This window comes from Homalodisca vitripennis, chromosome 7, assembly GCF_021130785.1.
Source record: "Homalodisca vitripennis isolate AUS2020 chromosome 7, UT_GWSS_2.1, whole genome shotgun sequence".
Classification (NCBI taxonomy): Eukaryota; Metazoa; Arthropoda; class Insecta; order Hemiptera; family Cicadellidae; genus Homalodisca; species Homalodisca vitripennis.
The window spans coordinates 135484457-135508328 of record NC_060213.1 but is presented as its reverse complement, the minus strand read 5'-3'; the positions used below and the strand labels follow the sequence as shown (position 1 = coordinate 135508328).

General features: G+C 34.4%; 2 protein-coding genes across 6 annotated transcripts in view; one reads left to right on the top strand and one right to left on the bottom strand.

The window, feature by feature from the left end:
* The window catches only part of LOC124366379 (integrin alpha-PS1), a 75428-nt gene extending 63648 nt beyond the window's left edge, over positions 1–11780 (top strand). For all 3 annotated transcript variants that reach the window (XM_046822888.1, XM_046822889.1, XM_046822890.1), the window contains 6 exons: positions 113–357; positions 2640–2869; positions 3981–4219; positions 5596–5690; positions 8402–8528; positions 11241–11780. In XM_046822888.1, the coding sequence (XP_046678844.1) occupies positions 113–357; positions 2640–2869; positions 3981–4219; positions 5596–5690; positions 8402–8528; positions 11241–11456 (1152 nt within the window). In that variant the 3' untranslated portion in view covers positions 11457–11780. The remainder of the gene's footprint in view (positions 1–112; positions 358–2639; positions 2870–3980; positions 4220–5595; positions 5691–8401; positions 8529–11240) is intronic.
* Positions 11781–12245: 465 nt separating this feature from the next.
* Positions 12246–23573, bottom strand: LOC124366377. 3 transcript variants are annotated; one of them, XM_046822886.1, is made up of 4 exons: positions 23494–23573; positions 22765–22864; positions 19347–19565; positions 12246–14793 (listed from the first exon to the last, which is right to left on the bottom strand). In XM_046822886.1, exons 2-4 carry the CDS (start codon positions 22859–22861, stop codon positions 14612–14614), a joined length of 498 nt encoding a protein of 165 aa, XP_046678842.1. In that variant the 5' UTR covers positions 22862–22864; positions 23494–23573; the 3' UTR covers positions 12246–14611. The 3 variants fall into 3 exon arrangements, with proteins under 3 accessions (XP_046678842.1, XP_046678841.1, XP_046678843.1); XM_046822885.1 differs by lacking the exon at positions 23494–23573 and adding an exon at positions 22994–23174; XM_046822887.1 differs by lacking the exon at positions 23494–23573 and having other exon boundaries at positions 12246–14790; positions 22765–22936.
* Between the last annotated feature and the right edge of the window lie 299 nt (positions 23574–23872).

Genomic DNA, 23872 nt, shown 5'->3' with positions numbered 1-23872 from the left:
TATTTGCATCAAATATCAAAATGTACATTACTATTTGCATCAAATATCATAATGTACGTTACTATTTGCATCAAATATCAAAATGTACATTACTATGTGTATGTTATAATAGGGCAAGCAGTTGACATGCAACCCATTCAACTCCACGCTGGTAGCCTGTAGCCTCGGCAACCCGCTGACTAGGGACCAGGAGGCGGTGGAGTTGCAGCTCAGGTTCGACCCTCGGGAGTTGGACGACTCCCAGAGCCTGCTGGAGTTCACAGTGTGGGCCAACTCCACCAGTGTCGTGGTCAACCCTCAGGAGCCTCTGGTGCTGCGGGCCACCGTAGTCAAGCGTGCTGAACTGTCTCTCAAGGGGTAACTAGTTACCTTTCACCATATCTAATTTATGGACAGTTTGTTAAGGAAGACTAAAACATGATTAATAGAATTTAGTTGGTTGTAATCACACCACTTAGTACTCTGCATAGAGAATGTACGTTTTGTTAGAGAATGTCAATTATCTTTCGAGATTATTTTACCTACAATGGTGTATTAACCCTTTGAGCTCGAAAGGCCAGTATCATGCGCCACACCAAGGTTACAGACAGCTCGCGTTAGTTTTGCCGTAGTTTGTCCTCAAAACTCGTATGGCCAGTACAGATGGCCGTGCTACTTTCATTGACAGTTCGGTGGTCATATTTGTTGTTTGCCTCCCCAGATGCGAATTATTTTTCACTTTCCTCCGCATTATTTACATGATAATTTAAGATTTTTAAAGAGGAAATTAAAAATAATCAACAATGAATTTTTAATGAATCTAATACAAAGATATGTAAATAAAAATGTTATAAAGTAGACTTTTATGTTATACTTAGACATGAACTATTTAACATTTTTCTGTCTACATTTTTACGGAATAAAACTTTTAAAAATTACATACCTATGTGTAGTCAAGAATAGTTAGTATATGTCTTCTAGTAACATTTTCTAGGTTTCTATCACTTCAGTTTATAGGCCCACTACACGTCATTTGTCTTATTTTTACAGTCAATGTTTAGAGAAGAATTATAGACTAATTTAAAATTTTCCGCTTTACTTAAAAATAAAGCTGCTCAATAGGTTTCTGCACTCACCATTCATTATAAAACAAAGAGAATATTAAAAAATAACTGCTATGTTTAGTGGCCAGTGGTGCTGGCCTTACAAGCCATGGTAATGTTATATCTTGGTCAGTACAGCTGGACATACAAACTCCAAGGACAAATTATAAATACTGCCTTCGAGTATAGGATTAAAATATAGCACTATCTGTATTAGATTAATTTTATCAGTAGTTTCTCCCTAAACTTGAAATAGAACAAAACTCATAAGTTTAACACAGTTAACCCTCTCCCGCTCGCAGGTATGAATCGGCACGGCCACCACATAGCCACTGCAGCTTAAACGGCACAGATCGGCACGCACTGCTTTACCCACTAGAGCCGATAAGTGCTGCTCTCGAGTAGCAATAGTTTGTACTACTACGGGTTGTTTGCTATCAGGAGACCATTTACTTTATTTTTACAGTAGATTTATTCCATTATTTTGCTATTTATATTAGTTGTGCGGAAACAATGGCGGGTTGTAGTCGTACACTTCGTGACAGAGAAATCGATCTCGTTATTAGTAGAGATTGCGACGATTCAAGTGAGTGTAGTGATGTACCAGAGCTTTGTGAAGTGGTTGGTGGCATTGAGGATGTAGTTCGGAGTGATCACAGTGGCAGGGGCAGTGACGGCGAGCCAGACAATGACCTTCACCAAGTAACTGCGCAACAAACAACCCCGTGCCACCAGCGCCCAGCTGTCCGTGTGCCCCCTCACTGGTCTCGCACAATCAACTTCATTGAACCAATATATAGTAAAATAATTAATATATATAATTATAGTTAATTACAATGACAGAACGTGTGTAAGTTGAGGCGCCGCGTATTTTGACCGAGCGCGACCGGCAGAGCGAATTAATTGAGGTTAGAAGCACCGTGAGCGCCTGGAAACAATGCGAGCGGGAGAGGGTTAAAATGCTATAATATAAAAGTGAGGTGCTATAGTACAGGCAGGAAGTTTCCCAATGTACTATCTACCACTGAGATGGAAGGTTTCACTTTTCTGAGGGTAAGTTTAAAATTGGAGTGAAATTTTGGTCTAATTGTTCATTGTATAATGTATTTATGTAGTTATGACATGAGTTGATTTGTAATCAGTAATCAGTAATCATTTTAAATCTTGATTTTAATTTTTTTAATATTTTAACATGTTAATCATTATGGGCTCCTACAGCAAAATGCCACAAAGACTGATTTTTTTTCTTTGTTTGGTGAATAATGTATCCAAGTTATCCTCATCTCCTACCTGATTTTGGGTTAATCTAGTCTGCAGAGGTCTTTAGGTAGGCACTGAACGATTATTAAGTTATGTGTGAATATTTTGCTCACGAGCATGTGATGGTGAATTAATGTTTCTGACTGAAGTGAGCAATTTTCTAACACGTATATATTATTTACTTTAGAAGTTTTTTACTTACAATTTTGTTCATTAAAGCCGGAGCAAAGAATTATGCCGAGTTCCGTTGAGATAAAGGTTTACGATTGTTTACAAGTAGACTAACTGTGTTTATAGGGTAGCCAAGCCGGAGCAGGTGCTGTATGGAGGTCCGGTGCGAGGCGAGTCTGCGATGGTGTACAAGGACGAGATCGGCTCCAGAGTGCAACACACCTACCAGGTGTATAACCAGGGGCCTTGGCGAGTGTCTAACCTGGAGATACACATAGAGTGGCCATTCCAAGTGGCCAACACCAAGCCTCTGGGCAAGTGGCTGCTCTACATGGAGGAGAAACCATACATTGAAGGTAGGCAGTTGACTTGTGTACAGTATTTGTTGTACATATGGTATTTAGAAATACATATTTTAACTCTCCTGGTCATGATCGCGATAGGTAGGCAGCTGTTTACAATGATGTCATTAGAGGTAGTTTTTATATTTGAAATACGATATACTGTATATTATTTTAAATAGCCGATTATAAGATTTCTGCCATGCACTGTCTCTAATCAACTTATCTTATTTGGCTAGATCATGTGGTGACTGGTAGAAATTCAGTAACCACTGTCCGATGACAGCTGTTTATTGCATCAGATGTTGTCATCGTTCTCGTTGTGTTGTAACACTTGTGACATGCGAGTTACAGTTTGAAAATGGGTGATAATTTAAGGCCACAATCCAGCCCTATTAGAAATGTACAGATAGAAGACGTTTCTTGTGAAAAAAGGGAATAAAAGGAGACTGAAAAGCAGTGTTTGCTCCTCAAGTGGTATTTTTACCAAGTCAGTATTTTGTTTTAACCCTTTTCAAAGTTAAAAGCTACGTTTTATTATAAATATGCTATAAGAGGTAAATTCAAAAAAATAGGAAATGGCATTTTAGTTAAAGTTAGCATATTTATTGATAAAAATCTAAAAGTGTCTATTTACTATACTGTTAATTTGATCTAAATTCAAATTCATGGCACAATATAATAAAAATGAAACATTATGTAAACTATTAATTATAAGAGCATTTTTTTCTAAGGTTTCAAAGCTATCATCAGGACAGACAGCGGATATATTTGGTTTTGGCTCTGTAGTAAGCGCAAGGTAGACAAACAGCTGGATAGAACTAGATAAAGGTCTCCCCCTCCCCCTGCCGCGTAATGTAGTCCAAAAAAATATGAAAATGCATTTTACAAATTATTACGTATAAACATAACAAAATTTAAAGAATGCATAGGCTTTCGTGGAATTATTAACTTTCCTTTTAAAAAGAAGTATTACAGAAAAAAGTTTAAAACACTTTGGTTTGTATAATGTAAAAAAGTTGTAACATAGCAGAAAATAAATACAAACTAGGGCTGCATGTTGGTACGATTTGTAATGAGACCTAAAAGGGTTAAACTATTTTTTAATTGTGTGTGATGTCACTAGCATTGAGTGGAGGAGAGTGCTTCATGGCCCCGAACCAGGTGAACCCCCTGGGGCTGGTGGACCGACCGGGGCTACTGGAAGTGCCACTAGATGGCAGCACACCGGTGCCCCCGTACAATGTCTCACAGGAGGGGAACGGTGAGGGGCAGCGCACGCGACGACGACGTGACGCAGAGATGGTTGTCACGGCCGAGACCTACAAAGACAAGGACGGCCGTATTCACAGAGTTGTCAACATGGTAAGGCAGTTCAGACATTGTGTGACGTTAATAAACTAGTAAATTGTAGTTATTATTTTCTCAGCATTTTAGCACATTACATTAGAACCTCTTTAATCCGGAACGTTTGGGACTCAACGCTTGCCGGATTAAAGAAAAATCCGGACTATGGAGGTTATTTATAAAAATACAGGAGTCATATGAAAAATAACACAATTTGCTCCAAAAACTTTTACTGTATGTATTTATTATTTAAACATGGGCTATTTAAACAATATAAATGAACATATAAATATAGGAGAAATAATGCAAAATTTATGCATTAAATTATAGAAATGCATTTTTAAAATATAGTACATGATGAAATAAATTTGAATACAGTATGAAATTTACTGATCAGAGCGTAATGCTTTGTGGCTCTTAAATGTTGGCGGTAGCTGTCGAGTTGCTCACTTTACAATGTTCATTGTGAAGGCAATTGTATAATTTTTGTCGATTGCTGTTGATGATGGCTTATAGACAATTCCGGACTATAGAATGCCGGATTAAGGAGGTTTTACTGTATCATAATCGGATGGATAACCAGTTTGCTAAAACAAGGCAGTGTATTCTAGAGCCATCCGGTGAATACCTTGATTTCTTTTACCTCATAGAATAAACTAAGTTGTTGTCAATTCTGAAATCTGCAGACCAGTTCCAAACAAGCTACAATTACTTGGAACATTGCCTAGGGATACACGAACACAATTTCCGACAATAACAACCTTTTCTTAACGATCCACATACCATTTCAGTAGTTACTCTCTCATGTGAATAAAGGAGATAAATTGAAGTACCTATTTTGTGTCAATAATTGGCGGCTGAAAAGGAGCTGTCAGCTATGGAGATAGTCCAGTTCCAAAATCTGCTAATAGCCAAATAAGGAGAACAACTAAAAGCCTGATTTTTTAAGTACCTTCCAAATGTAATAAAGCATTATGGATTATTTAGTAAAAATCTAAGGATTTTTAACAGGCACAATGAGATAATTTTTTTACCTTTTAAAGTTTGGTGTGAAAATATGTATAATTTTTATTGATTCTATGTTGAGTTTATTTTATTCTGGGTTTGTATAAATATTTGAGTAGAATGAAATTGTTAAAATATGCTAATTTATTTACAATATACATATATACAAGACTTTACATGTGCTTGTGACAAACTTTTGACACTATTCAATAATTACAAATTGTTTGCATATTACAAATCAACATGTTTTGAATTGTTAGTGAGCATTTATGATGTCATCTGCTTAGAAACAGTAAACTTTAAAATAATAAAACTATAACCCTTTATCCTTAATATTCACGATTCATAAAAATATTGTTGGTTGACTGTATCTCGTACGTTGGTTACAGAACTGCTTGCTGGGCACCGCCAAGTGTTTTAAGTTCCGATGTGTCGTCTATAACTTGCAGAAGAACCAGGAGGCCACCATCTCCATCCGAGCAAGGTAGTGTGAAATTTCCACTTTCTGTGGAATCGCCTCAAAAACCTAGACAACTTGTTTTAGTGGCCCTTTCTACACGTGGGTTTTTTGTCTGTAATGTTACAATGGAAATGTGATTTACATTAAAAATTATGTTTTCAAATCTCAACACGTGAAGTCCAAAATCATTGGTTAAAATATTTTTTGGTCTGAAAGAACAGTAAGATTTTGGAAATTTCCCATTGTTGTATCCTACAAAATGTAATATTTTTGTACATATATAACACATATTGTAACATATAACGCAAATGTCCAAAGTCATATAACTCTTTTTCAAACTGTCCATCATCAATAACAAACGTTAAACAAAGAATATTTTGGATGTTTAGGTGATTGGACAGTTTTTATTTTTTAAATATAAATGTTATCCTATTTCTATTATATGTGAAAAATTCACTTGGAGAAGAAAAAACTTATAATCACAGTTCCAATAATTAAAAAATTGCAGCAGAGTTATGTATACCAGCATTAAAAAATCTGAAATTGTTGACACTACCCTGCCTCTAAAATTTAGAGACATGTCTCTATTTTGAGTCAAAATATAATATCATAATGGGTAGTAACTTACACTTTTGTGAGACTAGAGGCAGGGAGAACTACCGCACTGGAAGACACAGGATGGTAGCATATGAACGTTTGCCTTCACAGGCCTTAGTCCAATTTGTCAACAAATTACCAAATTCTATTAAAAGTGCCCTGATGTTTAAGTCATTTAAGTCAGCTGAAAACGGCATTAATTGCGTATTATTATTATTTTACATAGGTTCGAATAGGAAAAAAAAGCAAATTAATGTTAAAAATGTTTTAACGTAGTTGAAATGTAGTTAAAACGTAGTTTAACTTGTTCATTGTTTTACAGTGATTTTTAATGAAGGTAGGACTAGACCACACCACATATCATGTAACAAACTTCGCTGAAGTTGTTTGAACATTTCAAGCCTTTAGCAACAAAAATACAAGACGTATTTCATTCATAAGACGTATTCATTTCATTCTCAAGGCGTTTTGCGGACAGATAGCCAGGCAGACATTCGTACAGAAAAAAATATATTTCCTACATCTCCTTGGCAGACAAAAGAGAAATTGTCATCCTACTAAATGTAGGCTTCAATGATGCTCAGCCAAATTCCATGGTTGGACACGCACCATCTTTAGAACTCATTCTTGTCTGTAGAAATGAAGTTCATAAAATTAAAGTCTACAGATGAAATCTTTGTCATGATATCTTGCCACGTGATTCATTCACGTTTTGTTCGTAGAATTAGGTCTCATAGCAGTGCTTGAATAAAAAAAAGTTCCCAACGAAGTAGGGAGGATACTGCAACAAAAAAAATGTGCTGAAGACAAATCTTGTCACAGAGTAAAATCTCGTATGCTTATACTCAGCTTGTTTAAATTGATTTATTCTGGTACTAGCTGTTACCCGCGGCTTCGCACACAATCTTTAGAAAAGTCCTTATATTACTTATTAAAAGCAATTATGCGCAATTAGCCGCGGGTAACAGCTAGTTCGTCAATACATTCGTAGTATTTTATAACGAAAACTCTTGATTTTCAATAAAATACCAATTACAACCAGATACCCAGTTACCCACGGCTTCGCACGCGATTTCCTGCAGAAAAATTGGGACATAGGAGGCATATTTCTTTTGAACGTCCTTATTACCCTTCTGAGATAAATAGTCACTGAAAGATACCCCAAGCTCATGAACTATTTAAGATTTAAATTTTAAAACATCTCTCAATATGCACTTGTGAAATAACTGGAATTTTTCTCTAATATTCTATGATTTTTGTATACAATTGAACTATATTAGCCCAGCGTGGACAGGAGTCAAAAGTCGAATTCATTTGCACAAATACGATGTAATAAATGATGGCGCTCAATGTAATTTTGAAACGAAAATAGGCATATATTAGGTACATATTATTACAGTCTAATGATTATGAGCTCCAGATGTTAAACGAAATTGCGTATGGTTTTTATTTTATTGAAACAAAATTTGCTGATTCTCTTAAGCTTACTTTATGCTTTCAAACTATAAATGTAAAGAAATTTAAAATCGTAATTAAACTATATAAACATATTTGTTTGTCGCATATATGTTTACAAAGAACAGCTGATTAAATTTGAACAGGCTCTTTCACTTAATAACATATGTTTGCTGCAATGCATTTCTTACGGGTATTTCCGTAACATTTAGAGACCAGTGGGGCGGAATCCTGAATCAGGAACGGGATAAAAAGTATCCTATGTCCTTCTCCCAGTTTTTAGCTACCTCCCTACCAATTTTCAGCCAAATCGGTTCAGCCGTTCTTGAGTTATAAAAAGTGTAACTAACACGACTTTCTTTTATATATATATATAGATTTTCTCGTTGCCTATATGGTTACCCATAAGATCAATGTAAAAATATTGAGTAATTCAGTTAAATCCTATGGAGTGACATGCACAATAATTATCAAACTCAGTTTTGAAGCTTCATGACAGACGGAAATTACATTTTTCCACCCACTCGAGTGATAAGCTTTGTTAATGGTTCATTAATGTGTTACATGATAATTCATTATGGTGCACTTTGAAAAAGTTACAGAGATTTATCAATTTTTATGATATTTTTTTATTGTAACAAGCAGACAGTTGTTACACTGTGTGTGTTGATGTGGGGTTGCAGGCTGTGGAACTCCACGCTGGTGGCGGACTACCCCAAGGTGGACCATGTCTCCATATCTTCCCGAGCCAAGCTGCACATCCCTCCATCCCTCATCATCCACCAGGACACCAGTGACGATGTCGCTCAGGTTTGTCTATTACGTCCCCTTATGTTGCATTACAACTGGTGGCCTCTCACAAGCCTTAGAAAGCCATTTAACCCAGACTGTACTACTGTAAGACTGGTACTAGTTTATGCTGCCTTTGAAGTACACAGTAAATCCAGTTAGCTTAGACCATAAAAGAATTTGGTTTGAAATTTCTTTACCTTAATTTTGCTTTTTAGATTTTAATGAAAGTTGTGAATTTACAGCATTCTGATATGTTTCCTTATTGAAAAATTACGTAAAACTTGACAGTGTTAATATTAATTTAGGTTAGTTTTATGTTAATTACAAATAAGTTTTTACTAAAAATTAATTTTTCTTTGTTACAATGGTTTAACCCTAGAGCTGGTATGAAACGAATTTTCGTCGCCAAAGTAGACATGTACAGTTATTGAAATTGTAGGCAATTAAGGTCATATAAATTATTTTTATTTTATATATTCTGGAAGAGCAATAACTATAGTACCGATTTACTGTTCTTAGTTCGATTATTGTCTTCTTTGTTTACCGTAAAACATCGTTTTTTTTTTTGGACAGCTGACGTGAACGTAGTACGGGTCAACCACATTGTTGTGAAACTAAACTAGTGCCGGGTTTTGTGTTTGAGGTTACGAATCCAATAGTATTTGGTGTTGTTATTATTGTTTTTTTTTTTAGCTTTCTTAGGTTATAGTTTTAGTTGTTCAGTATGGGTGAAAACTTTAGAGACCGATCAAATGATCTTAGAGAGCTCGCAGGGCGCTAAGTGAAAAATGAAACTTTGTATATATTGTACATATGTAAATAAGGTAAGATTAAAATTTATTATTTTATTTTATTTTTGTTTTAACTGTCATACTTATATAAGTATAAATGCAGTCAAGAGATTATGTTTACCCACGAACAATAATATTTATTAAGAAATGTACGCATTTTTGAAAATAAGTAAATATGGGTGCTTTTTCATACAAAGCCCTGTAACACATACGTTTTGAGTTAAAAGTTACAATAATTATATATTTTTGGAATCAGGACAAAATTTTAAATAAGTTATACATTTACGGTTTTGATGTAAAGTTTATTGCTAAGCAGTTACACAACGGAATATTTACAAAAAAATTTCCAAAAAACATTTTTCTTACATTTTGTAAAAAAAAATAAAAATATGTTTCCATGGAAACAATAAGATATTGTTATTATAATGCTCTCCATATAGTTGTGAATACATTGACATATAATAGTTTATATTTGGACTAACAGTTATGAAATGTGATACATTATAAGAAACGTCTGCGAGGCTGTTAAAATAGAGCCGCCTGTACAGAGTGACACCATTGCCAGTTCTAGGGTTAAATATATGAATAATGTTGATTTAAAAGTGGCAGCAATTTGACAAAAACTGTTTTTTTAATACATCCAAAGAGTTTCTTTAAAAGATGTCATATTGTTAATTTTGGGTTAATTAGAAGTTAATTTCTAAATGAAATGCAGCTTCTGTTTCAAATCAATCATTATTTTTACATTTTTTCAATATTGTACTACAATTCATGAGAAAATTTATCTTTCACTCTCAAAAGAACGTCCAAAATATAAAAATGGTACAGTAGTCTTACACAGAACATAGAAACAATATTAAGACTGAGTAATGTTGTGGGAAAATGGTGAAGTAGGAGTCGTATCCAGAAAATAAGTGTACTGAGGCTCTCAAGGCCAGACAGATTCCTCTCCTTGGTAACAAGACTGTTTCGAGTTCAGTACATTGAGAACTGTTGATGTAACAATATGCTTTGTGAAAAATGTCAATCCAATCTCCCGCCAATTGTGAGGTACAGGCGTTATCTGTTATCTTGTTTGGAAGGGAAAAACTCCAGTTAAAGTTTATAATGACATAAAAACTGCATATGGTGTTAAAGCTATAAATCATACAAGTGTGTTCAAGTGGTATCGTGAGTTCAAAAACAGTCATATGTTTGTACACGATGATCAGAGGAGCGGAAAGGAGATATTTAATTGTGACAACTACTTGAAAAGATTTGTTAATGCACTCCGTAAGAATCACAGATACAATATTTCCGCAAATCTCCAGATCTCTGCTACACAAAACCATCACAGAGACCCTCAAATATCGAAAAATGTTCGTGAGGTGGCTCCCAAAACAGTTGACAGACCAACACAAGTTGAATTGAGTGGATTTGGGACAAGAGTTTTTGAAACGCTATAAACTCCATACAGATCAATTTTTCCACTTCATCGTTTGGAATTAAGCAGTTCCTACCTCATTATAATCCTCAATCGGAGTTTTTCCCTTCCAAACAAGATAACAGATCGAACCGTGTATTTCGCACTTGACGGGAAATTCATTGACATTTTTCACTAAACGTATTATCCCATTGATAGTTCTTAATGTACTGATCTTGAACTGGTGTCGTTGGGGAGGGGAGGAATCTGACTACACGGCAGTGTAGCCAACATGTCAAGAAAAAAATCCTTCCGGCCGTGAGAGCATTTCTGGACATGCCTCGTACATGTGGCAAAACGCTCTTGTCTAATTAGGATAATGGGTTAATAAGACAGCATATGGCATTTCACACTTTTTCATCTCGTTTTTCTGACATCTTACAGTGAAACTATGATGCAAGTTGTCAACTTGTGAAATGATATCAAATGTTATATAATCAGTTTGTTGTGCAAAGTGCAAAGTGAGATTGTGTGCAGGTGGAGACGTTGTGCAAAGTGGACCTGTTGGAGCAGCAGGCAGCCGAGCCTGTGCCGTGGTGGATCTACATAGTGGCTATAGTCGTCGGTCTCCTGCTGTTGATTTTGCTGATCCTGCTACTCTGGAAGTTGGGCTTCTTCAAGCGGCGGCGGCCCGACCCCACACTGTCGGGCAACCTGGAGAAACATCGCATCGACGACAACCATGACTACTAGTCATCACACCCAAGTGACATCTGACTGTAATTATTATTAAAATTGTACGCGAGCTCTCGCCTTCCCACCACAACATGTTGGCCCACTCAGGGTGAAAAAGATTATCATTAATCACTAACAGATTTAATAAATGTATGAAAACTATAAATTCGTATGAGAATAACATTCAATTGGCAGTTGAAGGAAATAAGGAGCCGAAATTTAAATAGTTTGTTTGATAACAAATTTCTTAATAATTGTTGTTTATAAAATTTTGAATTTTGTATATGTTTTTTAATATGCCATTTTAAGAAATACTAAGAAATATAATTATTTTATTACATTTGTTTTATTATGATGCAATATTTTAAACAAAGAAAACTTTTTTCTTTTTTTTTTTCCTGAGGGAAGAGGACAGTTTGTCCCCGCGCTTAGTCCTAAAAAGGACCTTTGCGCCTCCCTTACTTTAATTTGTGCCCTCAAAGACTGAGGCAAAGAAAACGGTTTATAAAATGTAAAGAAAACGTTACATTTTATAATGTATAATTCATCAGTGATTTTTTTACTTAATTTTTTATTTTAAGGTTCATCCCTAAATGTTGTGGTGTTGGATTCCTGAAAGTTGATTCAGTTTCCCTCCTGATTGAGGCCTTCGAGTAGAATCTTACTCCTAAGCTCCGTCTTGTTATTTGTGATTACTGTACAAGACGTTCGTAGTGTTATTGTTAGTTTTATCAAGGAAACATACAGCTTCCTTACTGATTTTATTTTTATGACAATTTCCCTCTAGATAAAATATTTTGCTTATAAAAACAAGTTAGCGATGTGTATGTTTAAAGCCAGTTATTTATTATTTTCACTCAAGTGTCCTTTACAACATTTACTGCATGTTTATTAGTATTTTTACGAATATAACAGCTCCTGTTATGTCCATTTTGTACATGTCCGTGTAGTGACCGTTTCTTGTCACTCGTTTGTGAAAATTACAAAAAATATTTGGCTGAATTAAGGTGCTAATGTATAAACAGCCTATTTATTAACCAATGTTATATCTTCCTTAGTGGGGCTATTTCTCTTTACAGGGTTTTGGAATTCTTAGAAGCTTCAGTTTTGTATTTCGGTTCAGGGAACTTTTCGCATTTTATTTTTGTACCTCTTTTTGTTGAAGTATGAATTTTCTATACATACACCTTTTTTTATAACTTTCTGTTAGTGTCTTTTAAAGTGCTCTTGACGTTACATGATAGCTTATTTGTGTCCTTGAACTGTACCCGGTTGTTGTACATAAAACATTATATACTATTTGTTAAACATTTATGTAAATATTGTTTATTATTCTAGGATTAGGCATTCAGCATACTTAATAAGTGGACTGATTCATTATTGTGACTTAAGTAGTCAGTGAGAAAATCAAAGATTCCGAATCAAGTTGTTTCTTAGTTTTAGAATAATTTTCTGTGAAATATCTATATTATAATTTATAGAAATAAAATATGGTTTCCTGTTCTCAGATAAACCTTTAATGCTACAAAAGGTAAATAATAATGACAGTGTAAAACTACAATATTCTGTAAATATTTCTTTGAAGAATTATTTTATCATAACATTATTATTTTCAAAGCAACTAGAAATTCATTTATGTAAAATAAACATTTTAAAGATTTTTAGAATGTAGTTCACATAACGAAACAAAATTATTACGTTTTTTACATTTTCACAATTTTTGTAAAATTGCAAAACGATAAATCTCCATCCCGTGAGCAAACTGTGATGACTAATCATCTTACACTGCCTTTATAATTTACTATTAGTTAATATTTCGGCAGCTAATTTTAGGTTAAGTATACTCTTAAGTAGTTAACAATTTATTTATTAGTATTATTTAAGATATCATTAGTATAAGTTATATAAACTAATAATTTTATTAAATTTTGAAATTAATTATTCATAAAACAGAATTTTTAACCCTTTAAGTGTCATACAATATGTACCCTAAAATTCAAAGTGTATATTTGTATATACAAGTAATACAATTATACAAATTGCATGCTACACATTTTTGTTTTGTTAAAATCTTTTTGAATTTTATAATCTCCAAAATTTTTTTCTCTTTACAGTATTAGAAATTCTTTTTCAGAGTGGAAAACGTATGAGTAAAACAGATTTTACCATCGTAAAATATACAACTTAATTAGTTTTTTAATTTTTAAATATAAAGTAAATTTTGCCTATAAATATCATCTATGCCTCTTGGTTGTGTTTTATACTAACAGTTACTTGTTATTTGAAAGCGCAATGAAACCGAAAAAAATTGTAAATGCATCATCAGCACACAGTATACCAACAGAAAAATTGTAATAGGTTAATTTACCTTTTTTACGACACATGGTTTTCAATTACGCTTTTTCACTTATTTGTGATTAGACGATTTGAAAGTGGTGCAGTAAAATATTTTATTATTTCTTTGCGTTGCACAATATGGATAAAATGGTAGGATTTCGAGGGACTCAAAGGGTTAAGAATGTCAGGATAAGAGGATTATTGAAGACGCAATTATAAAGGAATATGATGTATTACTTGTATATTAATGATATACCCTACAACATTTACATTGAATTAGGGTTTTAATATACCAAATTAATCGTTACATGATTTTAGAAAATTAGTACTTGGATAATATCGTAAGCATTTACAGCATTTTGGAATAGTCTGGTCAGTGAAGCATTTGAGCTCTTGAGACAGAGTATATTTTGTGATAATATAATATTGTGACTAAGATTATTGTATATTCAGTTATTCAAGGTTATTCAACGCTTCATTTAAAAATTTCACATTGTAACATTAACTTTGGACTCTTGTCCAAAAATATTTTGTATAATAAAAATTATAAGTGTGTAACCCAGGTAACTACATAGAACTGAAAACCTACATTGTTGTGAAAAAAGCTCAAACGTACTAAGTATTCTATAGTAAATTTTATTTTTCCACAGTTGTAATCGTCTTTTGCTTTCGCCACGTTATATCTATCTATGTACATACATCTCTTCTGTGAGAAGTTTGTAACTGTTCGAAATAAATGACTGTCTTAAAATATGAAATTGTGTTGTTAATTTACTTGAGCCAATTGAGACCTGTGTTCTCCGTGCTTTACAGACTCGAGATCAATGTTGAGTGTTTCAGACTGGTGAGGTGGCTCTCCTGGGTTTGACGGTGAGGCGAGGTGCGATGGGTAGGGTGGTCGTGGAGGAGGTGGAGGGCTGCGAGGTGTGGCGAGACGCCAAAAACATCGGGGTCTGCCGACGGCGGTACGAATTTTTCAGTCTTTGCTGCCGTTCACGCTCCTCTTGGTCCGTCTCTGCTGGAAATCGCTACAGTGTTTCAGATCTCATTTTTGCAATTGACAAATTTTGTATAAAATTCCAATTTTAAATAAAATTTTCGACCATAGAGGAAATACAAGAAGGTACAAGTACTATAGATGAGCCGCTTTGAAAACGACCTATGCGAAGATTTCTTGCGCATAAGGGGAGGGAGGAGCAGGAGCTCGACCACTGCTCAATCTATGAGTATTATTTTCCTTTACAAGACACAAGTAGGAACCGAGTGTTTTATTTACGTTGGTGTTTTTGGAGCATCACGCTATATTTTGTTATTCTCGTTATGGAATTCTCTCTCTCCCCCTCCCTCCCCCGATAAGGCCATGCTACCTCTGCCTACATTTGACTGGAGAGGCTGGTACAAATCAAATCACGTTTATTTCCACACAAAAATAGACAGATGTAAATCTTAATATTGAAAAGGATAACAACTGTAGCATTTGGATATCTAATTAATGCAGAATATACAAAAGTATTCTAATAATACACTTCAAAATAATTATCACTAAAATAATATAAAAAAGTCTTATATCAAAAGAAATAAATCCATGTAATGAAATAGATTAATTAAAATATATATATATATATATATATATATATATATATATATATATATATATGTATACACACACATACCTAGTAAAAACAACATTAAATTTGCTACACAATTTCTGAATAATATGGGAGAAAGAGCCTACGTGGGCCTTAATGGCCTGTGCATAGACTCGAGTTGAAATTGTTAGGGTTTGAATTTTAGCTTGAGCAGTGTGTAGATTAATTTTATAAATTTTTAATTGAAGGAAGTTATCTGAAGCAGATTAACTTATGGCTATGACTTAGAAATTCTGATATTTAGTAAAATTGTAGAGAAAGTAGACAAAAACAAATAATAATATTGAGTGAACAAAAATTAATAAAAATAGGATAATTACTTGTGTAGACAGAGCTGGATTCCCCTTCCACAGAGACATGACTGAGATTAATGCCCAAAATCCTTCCTCATGGATCTAAAAAGGAAACGGCCCCTACCCTCAACCTTACCCATCCAAAATATTCTGTCACTCCGGAAGCAGTGCGGTGATCATTTTAGAACTATTGCAATTTCAAAGCTTCTTGTCTTAAGATAAAAATAACAAAAACCAATGGAGCTGTGGAGAAGTCACACAGCGACATGCCAATAATTCACAATGGAATGTAATGCACATAGTAGTAGTAGTGACTCAGAAGGACTGAGTGGGCGATTGGTCCTTATACGAGTAAATCAACGTGGAGAAGACAGGGTCAGATTGGTTTGCTAACAGTGAAAAATAGATCACCTCACTTGTGCATCTTTATCCTGGAAGTTGGCTTGGCTTTATACTAAAGTGCGGAAATCTGGTATAGCCCTAAAGGATTTTGGTTGTTGTGTTCTCCTTTCTACTTAATACTGGAGAAAGTGGTTCCAAGATTTGTAAGAAAGGGATTTTAGGTGCATCCTCTACATACATATCGGCTTTTTATTTTCCAGGAAAAGTCATGTAACTTGCACTGATTTGTACATGCTGAAACAGCTGTTTAGACATAGTGGCTGGTGCAAGGATAGATCGGGTGTGTCTACTATAAGTACCAAAACTATATTGTTTTTTTGGGGTTCCGGTGACAGTAAGCATTCTTTACAAACAACATCATCCAAATTAGTATTCTTGACACAATTTCTTCACCATCCAAGATAAAATTTAACTTTAAATACAAAAGAATTTAATTTGTAAGAGAGCTATTGATAGGTGTAATGAAAGTCATTCCTTGCTATTTGAATATTTTACGTTATACGAGTTTGAAATATCCTAAATCATAACTATTTAAAAATAGTGCTGAAAAGTGACAACTGTAAGAATTTTTTTGAAAGAGTACTTCCTTGGTAACCTTGGATACCAATTTGGATATGCTAAAATTCTTAACAAAATAACTGTGAAAATAACACTATGAAACTGTATGACTTTGACATTTTTGTTTACATTTTCAAGAAACGTTCAGTGAATAGACCTTTAAAATGAGGCACGGCTTGACCTAATATTTACATTTTTAAATCTCAAAAATTACCATTACCTCCCCTCCCCAAGTGCCATTTTGGGGTATTTTTGAGTGTTAAAAATTATTTTCCCAAATTCTTGTCGGTCAAAATATGAAGGTTTTCATTAAATCAAAGAAGGTAGGTTTCTCGGTTTAGCCGCTATACATCACGGGCGGGTGTTCTGCCTTACCCTGTATATATATGAATTAAATTGCAATAACTTTGGCATTAAAAAACTAAATCAATATGTAGTTTCTCCAAATAGCAATTAAGCAACCAAATTGTAATTTTTCACTGTATTGGCTCTTGTAGTAATTGTATTAGTAACTAAATCATATTTAGCATTCAGCAATTACTTTAGTATTACATTTTGTATGCTTCTCTAAGCTACTACTTTAAGTTTACCACTGGTGACTTAAAGTACCATGTTTCTAAATTCAATCGTCTCAATTATAAATTATTACTATAATATTGTATTTCAGCGTGCAACCAGGTGCAGGCTTACCAACTGTTCCCAGTGTACTGTTCTCTCATTTCAAGAGGAAAATGGTGGTGCATTACTCACTAAAATTTACTTGACATTAGCGGTGGTAAAGAAGATTAAAACCACACCCATTGAGTTAATCAGTAAGGCTCTAGTTCTGGTGGTACATTGGTGATGATGTAGATGTAAGATGAGCCTAAGGGTAAATCTAGCTGTAGATATTTTATCGCCTTTACAGGGAGGCGTAGTTCATATCTTTGTAACACACCAAAATATTACAAAATGATTCTTGGTTCAGTTCAGATGTGTCGTAGCAGGTCTTTGGGACTCAAGATAAGGCTTTTGTACTGCTGGAATGTCTAAAATATTTGGAATCACAGCAATAAATTGGAAGCAGGATATATAGCCACAAGTATACTTTTGGACTTTACCAAGGCCTTCGATTGTCTAGACCACAAGCTCATTACAAAAAAACTGCAAACTCTGGGAATCATTGACAAAGAAATAGACTGGTTCAAGAGCTACCTCAGCAATAGGACACAGATTGTGGAAATTACTTACACTACACACAACACAGTCAAAAAAGTAAAATCTGAACCACTACCAGTAAGCAGAGGAGTGCCGCAAGGCTCTGTTCTTGGACCCGTCTTGTATATCCTTCTGACTAGCGACTTTCCAGAATACCTTCAAAACTATTGTGAAATGGTAATGTACGCCGATGATACAGCCCTTATTGTAGCAAACAAAAACAAAGATCAACTAGACATTGACTCCTTTGTAGCTTTCAATATGGCTAAACAATATTGCAACCTAAATGATTTGGTTTTAAATGAATCAAAAACCCAACAACTAATTTTTACAGCTACTCAAAATAACTATCATGGTCTCCCAGAAGTAACTACAATAGAATTCGGAAAATATTTAGGACTCACCTTGGACCGAAATTTATCTTGGGAACCACACATCAACCAGCTGTCAAAAACTAAATAGCAGTCTTTACGCAATAAGGAGAATTGCACAAATCAGCAACACTGATGTAGCTATGACAGCATACTACTCGTTGTTTGAATCTCACTTGAGATACGGCCTGATAGCCTGGGGAGGCACGACAATCTCAAATCTCCAAAGGGTGCTGGTTCTACAAAAAAGGACAATTAGAGCTCTAAAAGGACTAGGACCACTTGACACATGCCGAACAGCCTTCAAAGAACTGAGAATTCTGACTGTAGTAGGACTCTACATCCAAGAGACAATCCTCTATACAATCAAATCAGGGCAAGCAAGGACTGGAGACAGACACTCCTATAAAACCAGACACAGGAGCAACTTTCTCCTAAATCAACATCATCTCAGCTTATTTGAGAGGAAACCTTCTTATCGAGGAGCAATGTTCTTCAACATTCTACCTGAATCCCTAAGAAGACTGCCAGAAAAGAACTTCAAAGCCTCCTTGAGAAACTGGCTACTGGAGCGACCAATTTACACAATCCAAGAATTTGTTCAATGTAGAACACACAATTTTTGACAAACAATAACTCATACACCAATTGTAACATAAACATGACTTTTGCCCTGTTCTCCAAGAATATGTGCAATAAAGAATATTCTATTCTATTCTTCTATTCTAATAATGCAGTCTGGATGAATGGCCATAATCGTTGCTGTAGGATGATCGGAGAGACAGTCCAACAATGTATATTTATTTAAACATGTTTGGACATAATTGTGGGACAGAATAAATGCCAAATGAGTTAAACAGAGGGGTCTCAATTGGTCTTACAGCCCATGGCAAATATAAAGTATTCTGTGCTATTCATACTGGACATTAATGCTTATTGATTCCTAACTTAAACAAGAATCAACTTGTGCGGTATTTATCTTTATCCAGTCATTTTGTAACAAATATTTAAAATCCGAGCTTCAAAATTCACAATTGCTATCAAAAATATTAAAAAATTAATTTACTCCCAATATTTTAGAAGACGAATGATAGGACTTACTTTGTGGAAGGATGCCCGTTAGCTCGACCATTCCTGTTACATCTCCGGTGTCATTGAGGATTATCATTTTGGGTACAGGATCGAAGGTGACCTTGTTGGGTTGCTTCTTGCGATTGCCTGGCTGCGAGAACAGTTCTCGATTAGCCTGCTGAATTCTCACTGTCTTATCATAAGGGTCCTCCACCTCCCTTAGTGTCTTACCCGTCGGGCTTATTGGATCTGCAATCAGAAGACAGGATAGTTAATCCATTTGAACAATGGATAGTTTATATATTCCAATTAAGAAAGTACTATCATGTAGATATTTATGCGCAACACAATATTGTAAATAGAGTGAAATCAATACAATTTGTATATGTATCATTATCAAAATTGCTCACATTAGTTTGCTATCAAAGCTTAAAGACTCATTCAGTTTGTAGAATTAAAGGGATTACTGAATTTGACTACTGGTTATCTCACATTTATGGACATGATGTCAAGGTTATCCCTCGCTAGGCTACTGGCACTAGTATCTTGTCATTAATACACTGATAGTAGCATTAGTCAAGGTACCTAGTTTCTTACTGGCTGAGGTTATGTACTCTTAACTAAAACGTTCAATTGTTACAAGTCAATTGAACTATTTACTTATTAAATCTTACATTTCATTTCTTTTAAAAAGTAGTAGTCTAACAACAATAATAAAAACAATTTCATTATAGTTTTAAATTTCTTTTCAAGTTTTGAACCTATATCACTTTTACGTTGTTCACTTTTACGACTTATGTAACCCAAATACAGGTTTAAAAAAAGTAATATGCAGTTATATCTATAATGATCCATTATTTCATCTTATGGCTATACAGGGTGTAAAAAAAGTCCCGCACAGGCTTGATAATTTCCAAACGATTACAGGTAAAGCAATAAAACTTTGTACATCATTACTGCACATATAAATCTACTTTTTGAAGTAAATATCATATTTTTCTCATGTCAGGGAATGGCCCTCAAGGAGTCAGAAGGAAATCTTAGATGAGCATAGGTCTAGTAGTAAATCAAATTAAAGCTCCTTATTATTAGAGTACAATGCCGCAAATCCAACCTCAAAGGGTTCATTCTCAAGGAGTTTGGCAAAAAAAGTTTATGCATTGTACTCTACTAATAAAGAGCTTTAATTTTATGTACTACTCGACCTACGCTCTCATCTAAGATTTCCTTCTAACTCCTTGCGGGCCATCCCCTTGACATGACAAAAAAATGGTAGTTACTTCAAAAAGTAGAGTTATACTGTAGTTACAGTAATGATGTACCAAGTTTTATTGCTTTACCTGTAATTGTTCGGGAGTTACCAAGCCAGTGCAGGACTTTTTTTACACCCTGTATGAAAAAGCTTGATTGTTCAGAATTTTAGACTTTTATAAGGCTTTCAACAAACTTGCCCATCTTTTTAAGAAAACTTATAGCGTTTTGATTCTCCCTTGCTTTAAATCGTGGAGTGAATCTTATTCCTTCCTGCAGATATTTCAAAATATGGATGGTTTACTATAGAGTATTTTGTGGTTAGATAAGCCCCAAGGTTCAAAATTGGTATCTAAAATTTATATGGTATTGATTTGAAACATCTACATGGCATCCAACTCGTAGTGTAAAGACCCAATTCTTCTTCTTGATTCTATGATTCTAGTCTGATACTTTACACAGGCTTATGTATCTTGTATTGGGGTGCAAGGATAGACTGATAGATCTACATTGGATGACTTTAGAGTTGGTAGGGCTCCCTAAGTGACAAAGGCAGTTGCTAGCCTAGACATAAGGGTGTGCCACTCCTGCCTGCTTTGGCTGGAGAGGCTGGTTCAGAGCTTCCCTTCTTCCGTGGAAACAAGACTGAGATTATGCCAAAATCCTTCCTCAAGGATCTTGATAAAAGGCAGCCTCTACTCCAACCTTATCCATCCATAATATCCTGTCACTCCGGGAGAGCGCAAAGGTTCTTTTAAGACAAAGAGCAATTTCTCAGCTTCTTGTCCTAAGAAAACAACAAAAATTACAAGCAAATTGTCGCTACCCTACCAATTGTGGCAAACCACCCTCCCATTGGAGTTCTGGACCCACTAGGTATCTTCATTCAACCAAGTCTTACTAAGTATGCCAAACCATTTTTTAAAATTATTATTAGGGGCGAAAAACGCTACGGTTATCATCGCCCTGAAGAGAAAATTGGCACCTGCTCGTATTTGGTGGTGTCAATTAGGCAAACATAGATTACATTCTATAAGAAAAAATATAAATAGGAATCAAGGCAAGTAGGTTAGTAAATAATTTAAAATAACCTTAGAACTAGATAACAATATATGTAACAAGGGAAAGACTGTAGAGATGTCTTAACCCATATAGAGGCTAAAAATATAAATAGAACATAAATAAGGACAAGGTACATAACATTAATTAAATAAACTGTAAAAACTTAACAAATTTTACTGCCACCAATGTAGCTGTAAAGGGCCTAATTTGGCAGCTGTCATGATAATGATAAATAAAAATTAAATAATAAAATTAATAAATATTAACAACAATCGATAATCGGAATAGATAAACTTAACACAATACTATATTTTGTTAATCAGCAACGTTGTATTCAGAAAACATAGAAGTCTTTGAGTTGCCGTCTCGTCGTCGCGGAGAATATCGTTCCACGAAGCCGGCAGATTCGAGTTGCGCCTATGTACCGAGTAGCAAGGGCAGTCAATAAGCACATGTTCAACTGTGATGACAGTGTCGCAGACCGGAGGATCATCTCTACTCATGAGGAAGCCATGTGTGAGAATATGCCAAACCAAACAAGAATTATTGGAGAAGGACCTAGGTTGAGCATGGATTCTGGTAACTCTGGATAACTAAAAAGCTTATTAACATTCTTCAGTGCTCTTCTTGTATTTTATCTTTATCTCCTGGCAGATGAATACCAGATTAGAATCCACTGGAAAACCCCTTTGTTATAAGAATTAAAACAATAAGATCTGTGAAGTGTCTTTTAATTTTAGTCAATCCGGTTACCTTAAATTCTTGCCATGAGCGAATAAAAAGAATTTGTTGGCAGCTTTATTTGACTGCTTTCACAATATTTTATTTTATTGGGATGTTTTCTTTTTTCATATGGATATCAAAATTGAGTTTACAGTTTGTTTTATATCAGAAGTCTATCAAAGTTTAACTCATCATTATATCCTACATCTAAGTTTTTCAGTTCATGGGCTTAGTTATTTCATTGTAAGATTGTTATAAAAATGTTGTAATATGAAACAGAAAGTTAACTTATTTTTATATTTATAACAAAAAAGAAACTTATAAATTCAATGAAATATTGTGAAAATAGTCGAATAAAGCTTCCAAATGAATTCGAAAACAATGCTGTGAAAATCTTAACTGCAATACTTACAATATTCCTCATCACTATCTTCAGCATCATCATCATCGTCATCGATTGTAAACACGCTCATCAATTCTGGGTCCTGTTCAGGATTTATCATCTTCATTTACTGTGCAAAAGGAAAATATTATTATTGAGTGAATTAGGTTAAAATAAACCAAATTCATTTACAGCTGTTACACAAAATAATACAACAGTGATGTTGTTCTGTGATCAAAATAATGTAATAAAAATGTACCCTCATAACTTTGTCTGGTAAAATTGAAAAATCCTTTAACTGTATCTTCTTTTAATTTTAAAAGATGTACTATGGTGAAATTTATAAAGAATAATATTTTAATTTGTATACATAAGAGGTCTTGAAAGTTACATGGCTTGATAATTTATTAAATCAATTATGTCGTTATCTCCACATTATATGGTTATCTTTAATTAGTATAATAATCAACTAGGTGTGTTAGAGGTTAATGTACACTGAAGATGGTGGAATGCCAAAACACATGTGACAAATAAATGTTTTTCAATAGGGTTGTAGTTTATTATTAAGTAATATTATTAAATCAAATAATATGAAATTAGTAAAACTGCAAATTAGATGAAACACTGCATACACAGCAAATTCTGGTTGGAATTCCAGCCCTTAATAAAATATTTATTATATACATCAATTTTCACTTAATTTTAATAAAACTTAATTTTTTTCTATTCTTAATTGATCAAAGTAGAAGTAAAACAAACCATATGTCATGTAACAGAATTCACTGAATTTGCAGCTAAAATTCAAGTCTATAGCTCATTTTATTTTCAAGATATCCTCCCCCCCCCCCCCCCCCCGGCAGACAGAGCAATTTTGCCAGCCTACTAAGTGATAGCACAGAGAAACAAATCTTTGTGGCAATAAGCTTTGATGATGCTCAGCCCACAATATGCAATATGGCCATGGATAGACATGCACCATCATCAAACTCAGTTGTGTCTATGTAGAAATGAAGTTTCATGTAAATTGAAGAAAAAGAGTGTTATGGGCATGCGCATATGTAAGGGGGGCTCAAGCACCCCCCCCCCTGAAATTTTGTAATAAAAACGTTTAAATTGCACCCAGAAGTTTATTTTAAGC

Bases quoted from the DNA above. Each gene is read 5' to 3' on its own strand.
- LOC124366377 (XM_046822886.1), bottom strand. From the start codon at position 22,861: ATGAAGATGATAAATCCTGAACAGGACCCAGAATTGATGAGCGTGTTT. The intron at 19,566-22,764 runs GTAAGTATTGCA...TTCTGATTGCAG, and splicing joins AGATAGTGATGAGGAATATT to ATCCAATAAGCCCGACGGGT. The intron at 14,794-19,346 runs GTAAGTCCTATC...AGCGATTTCCAG, and splicing joins AACGGGCATCCTTCCACAAA to CAGAGACGGACCAAGAGGAG.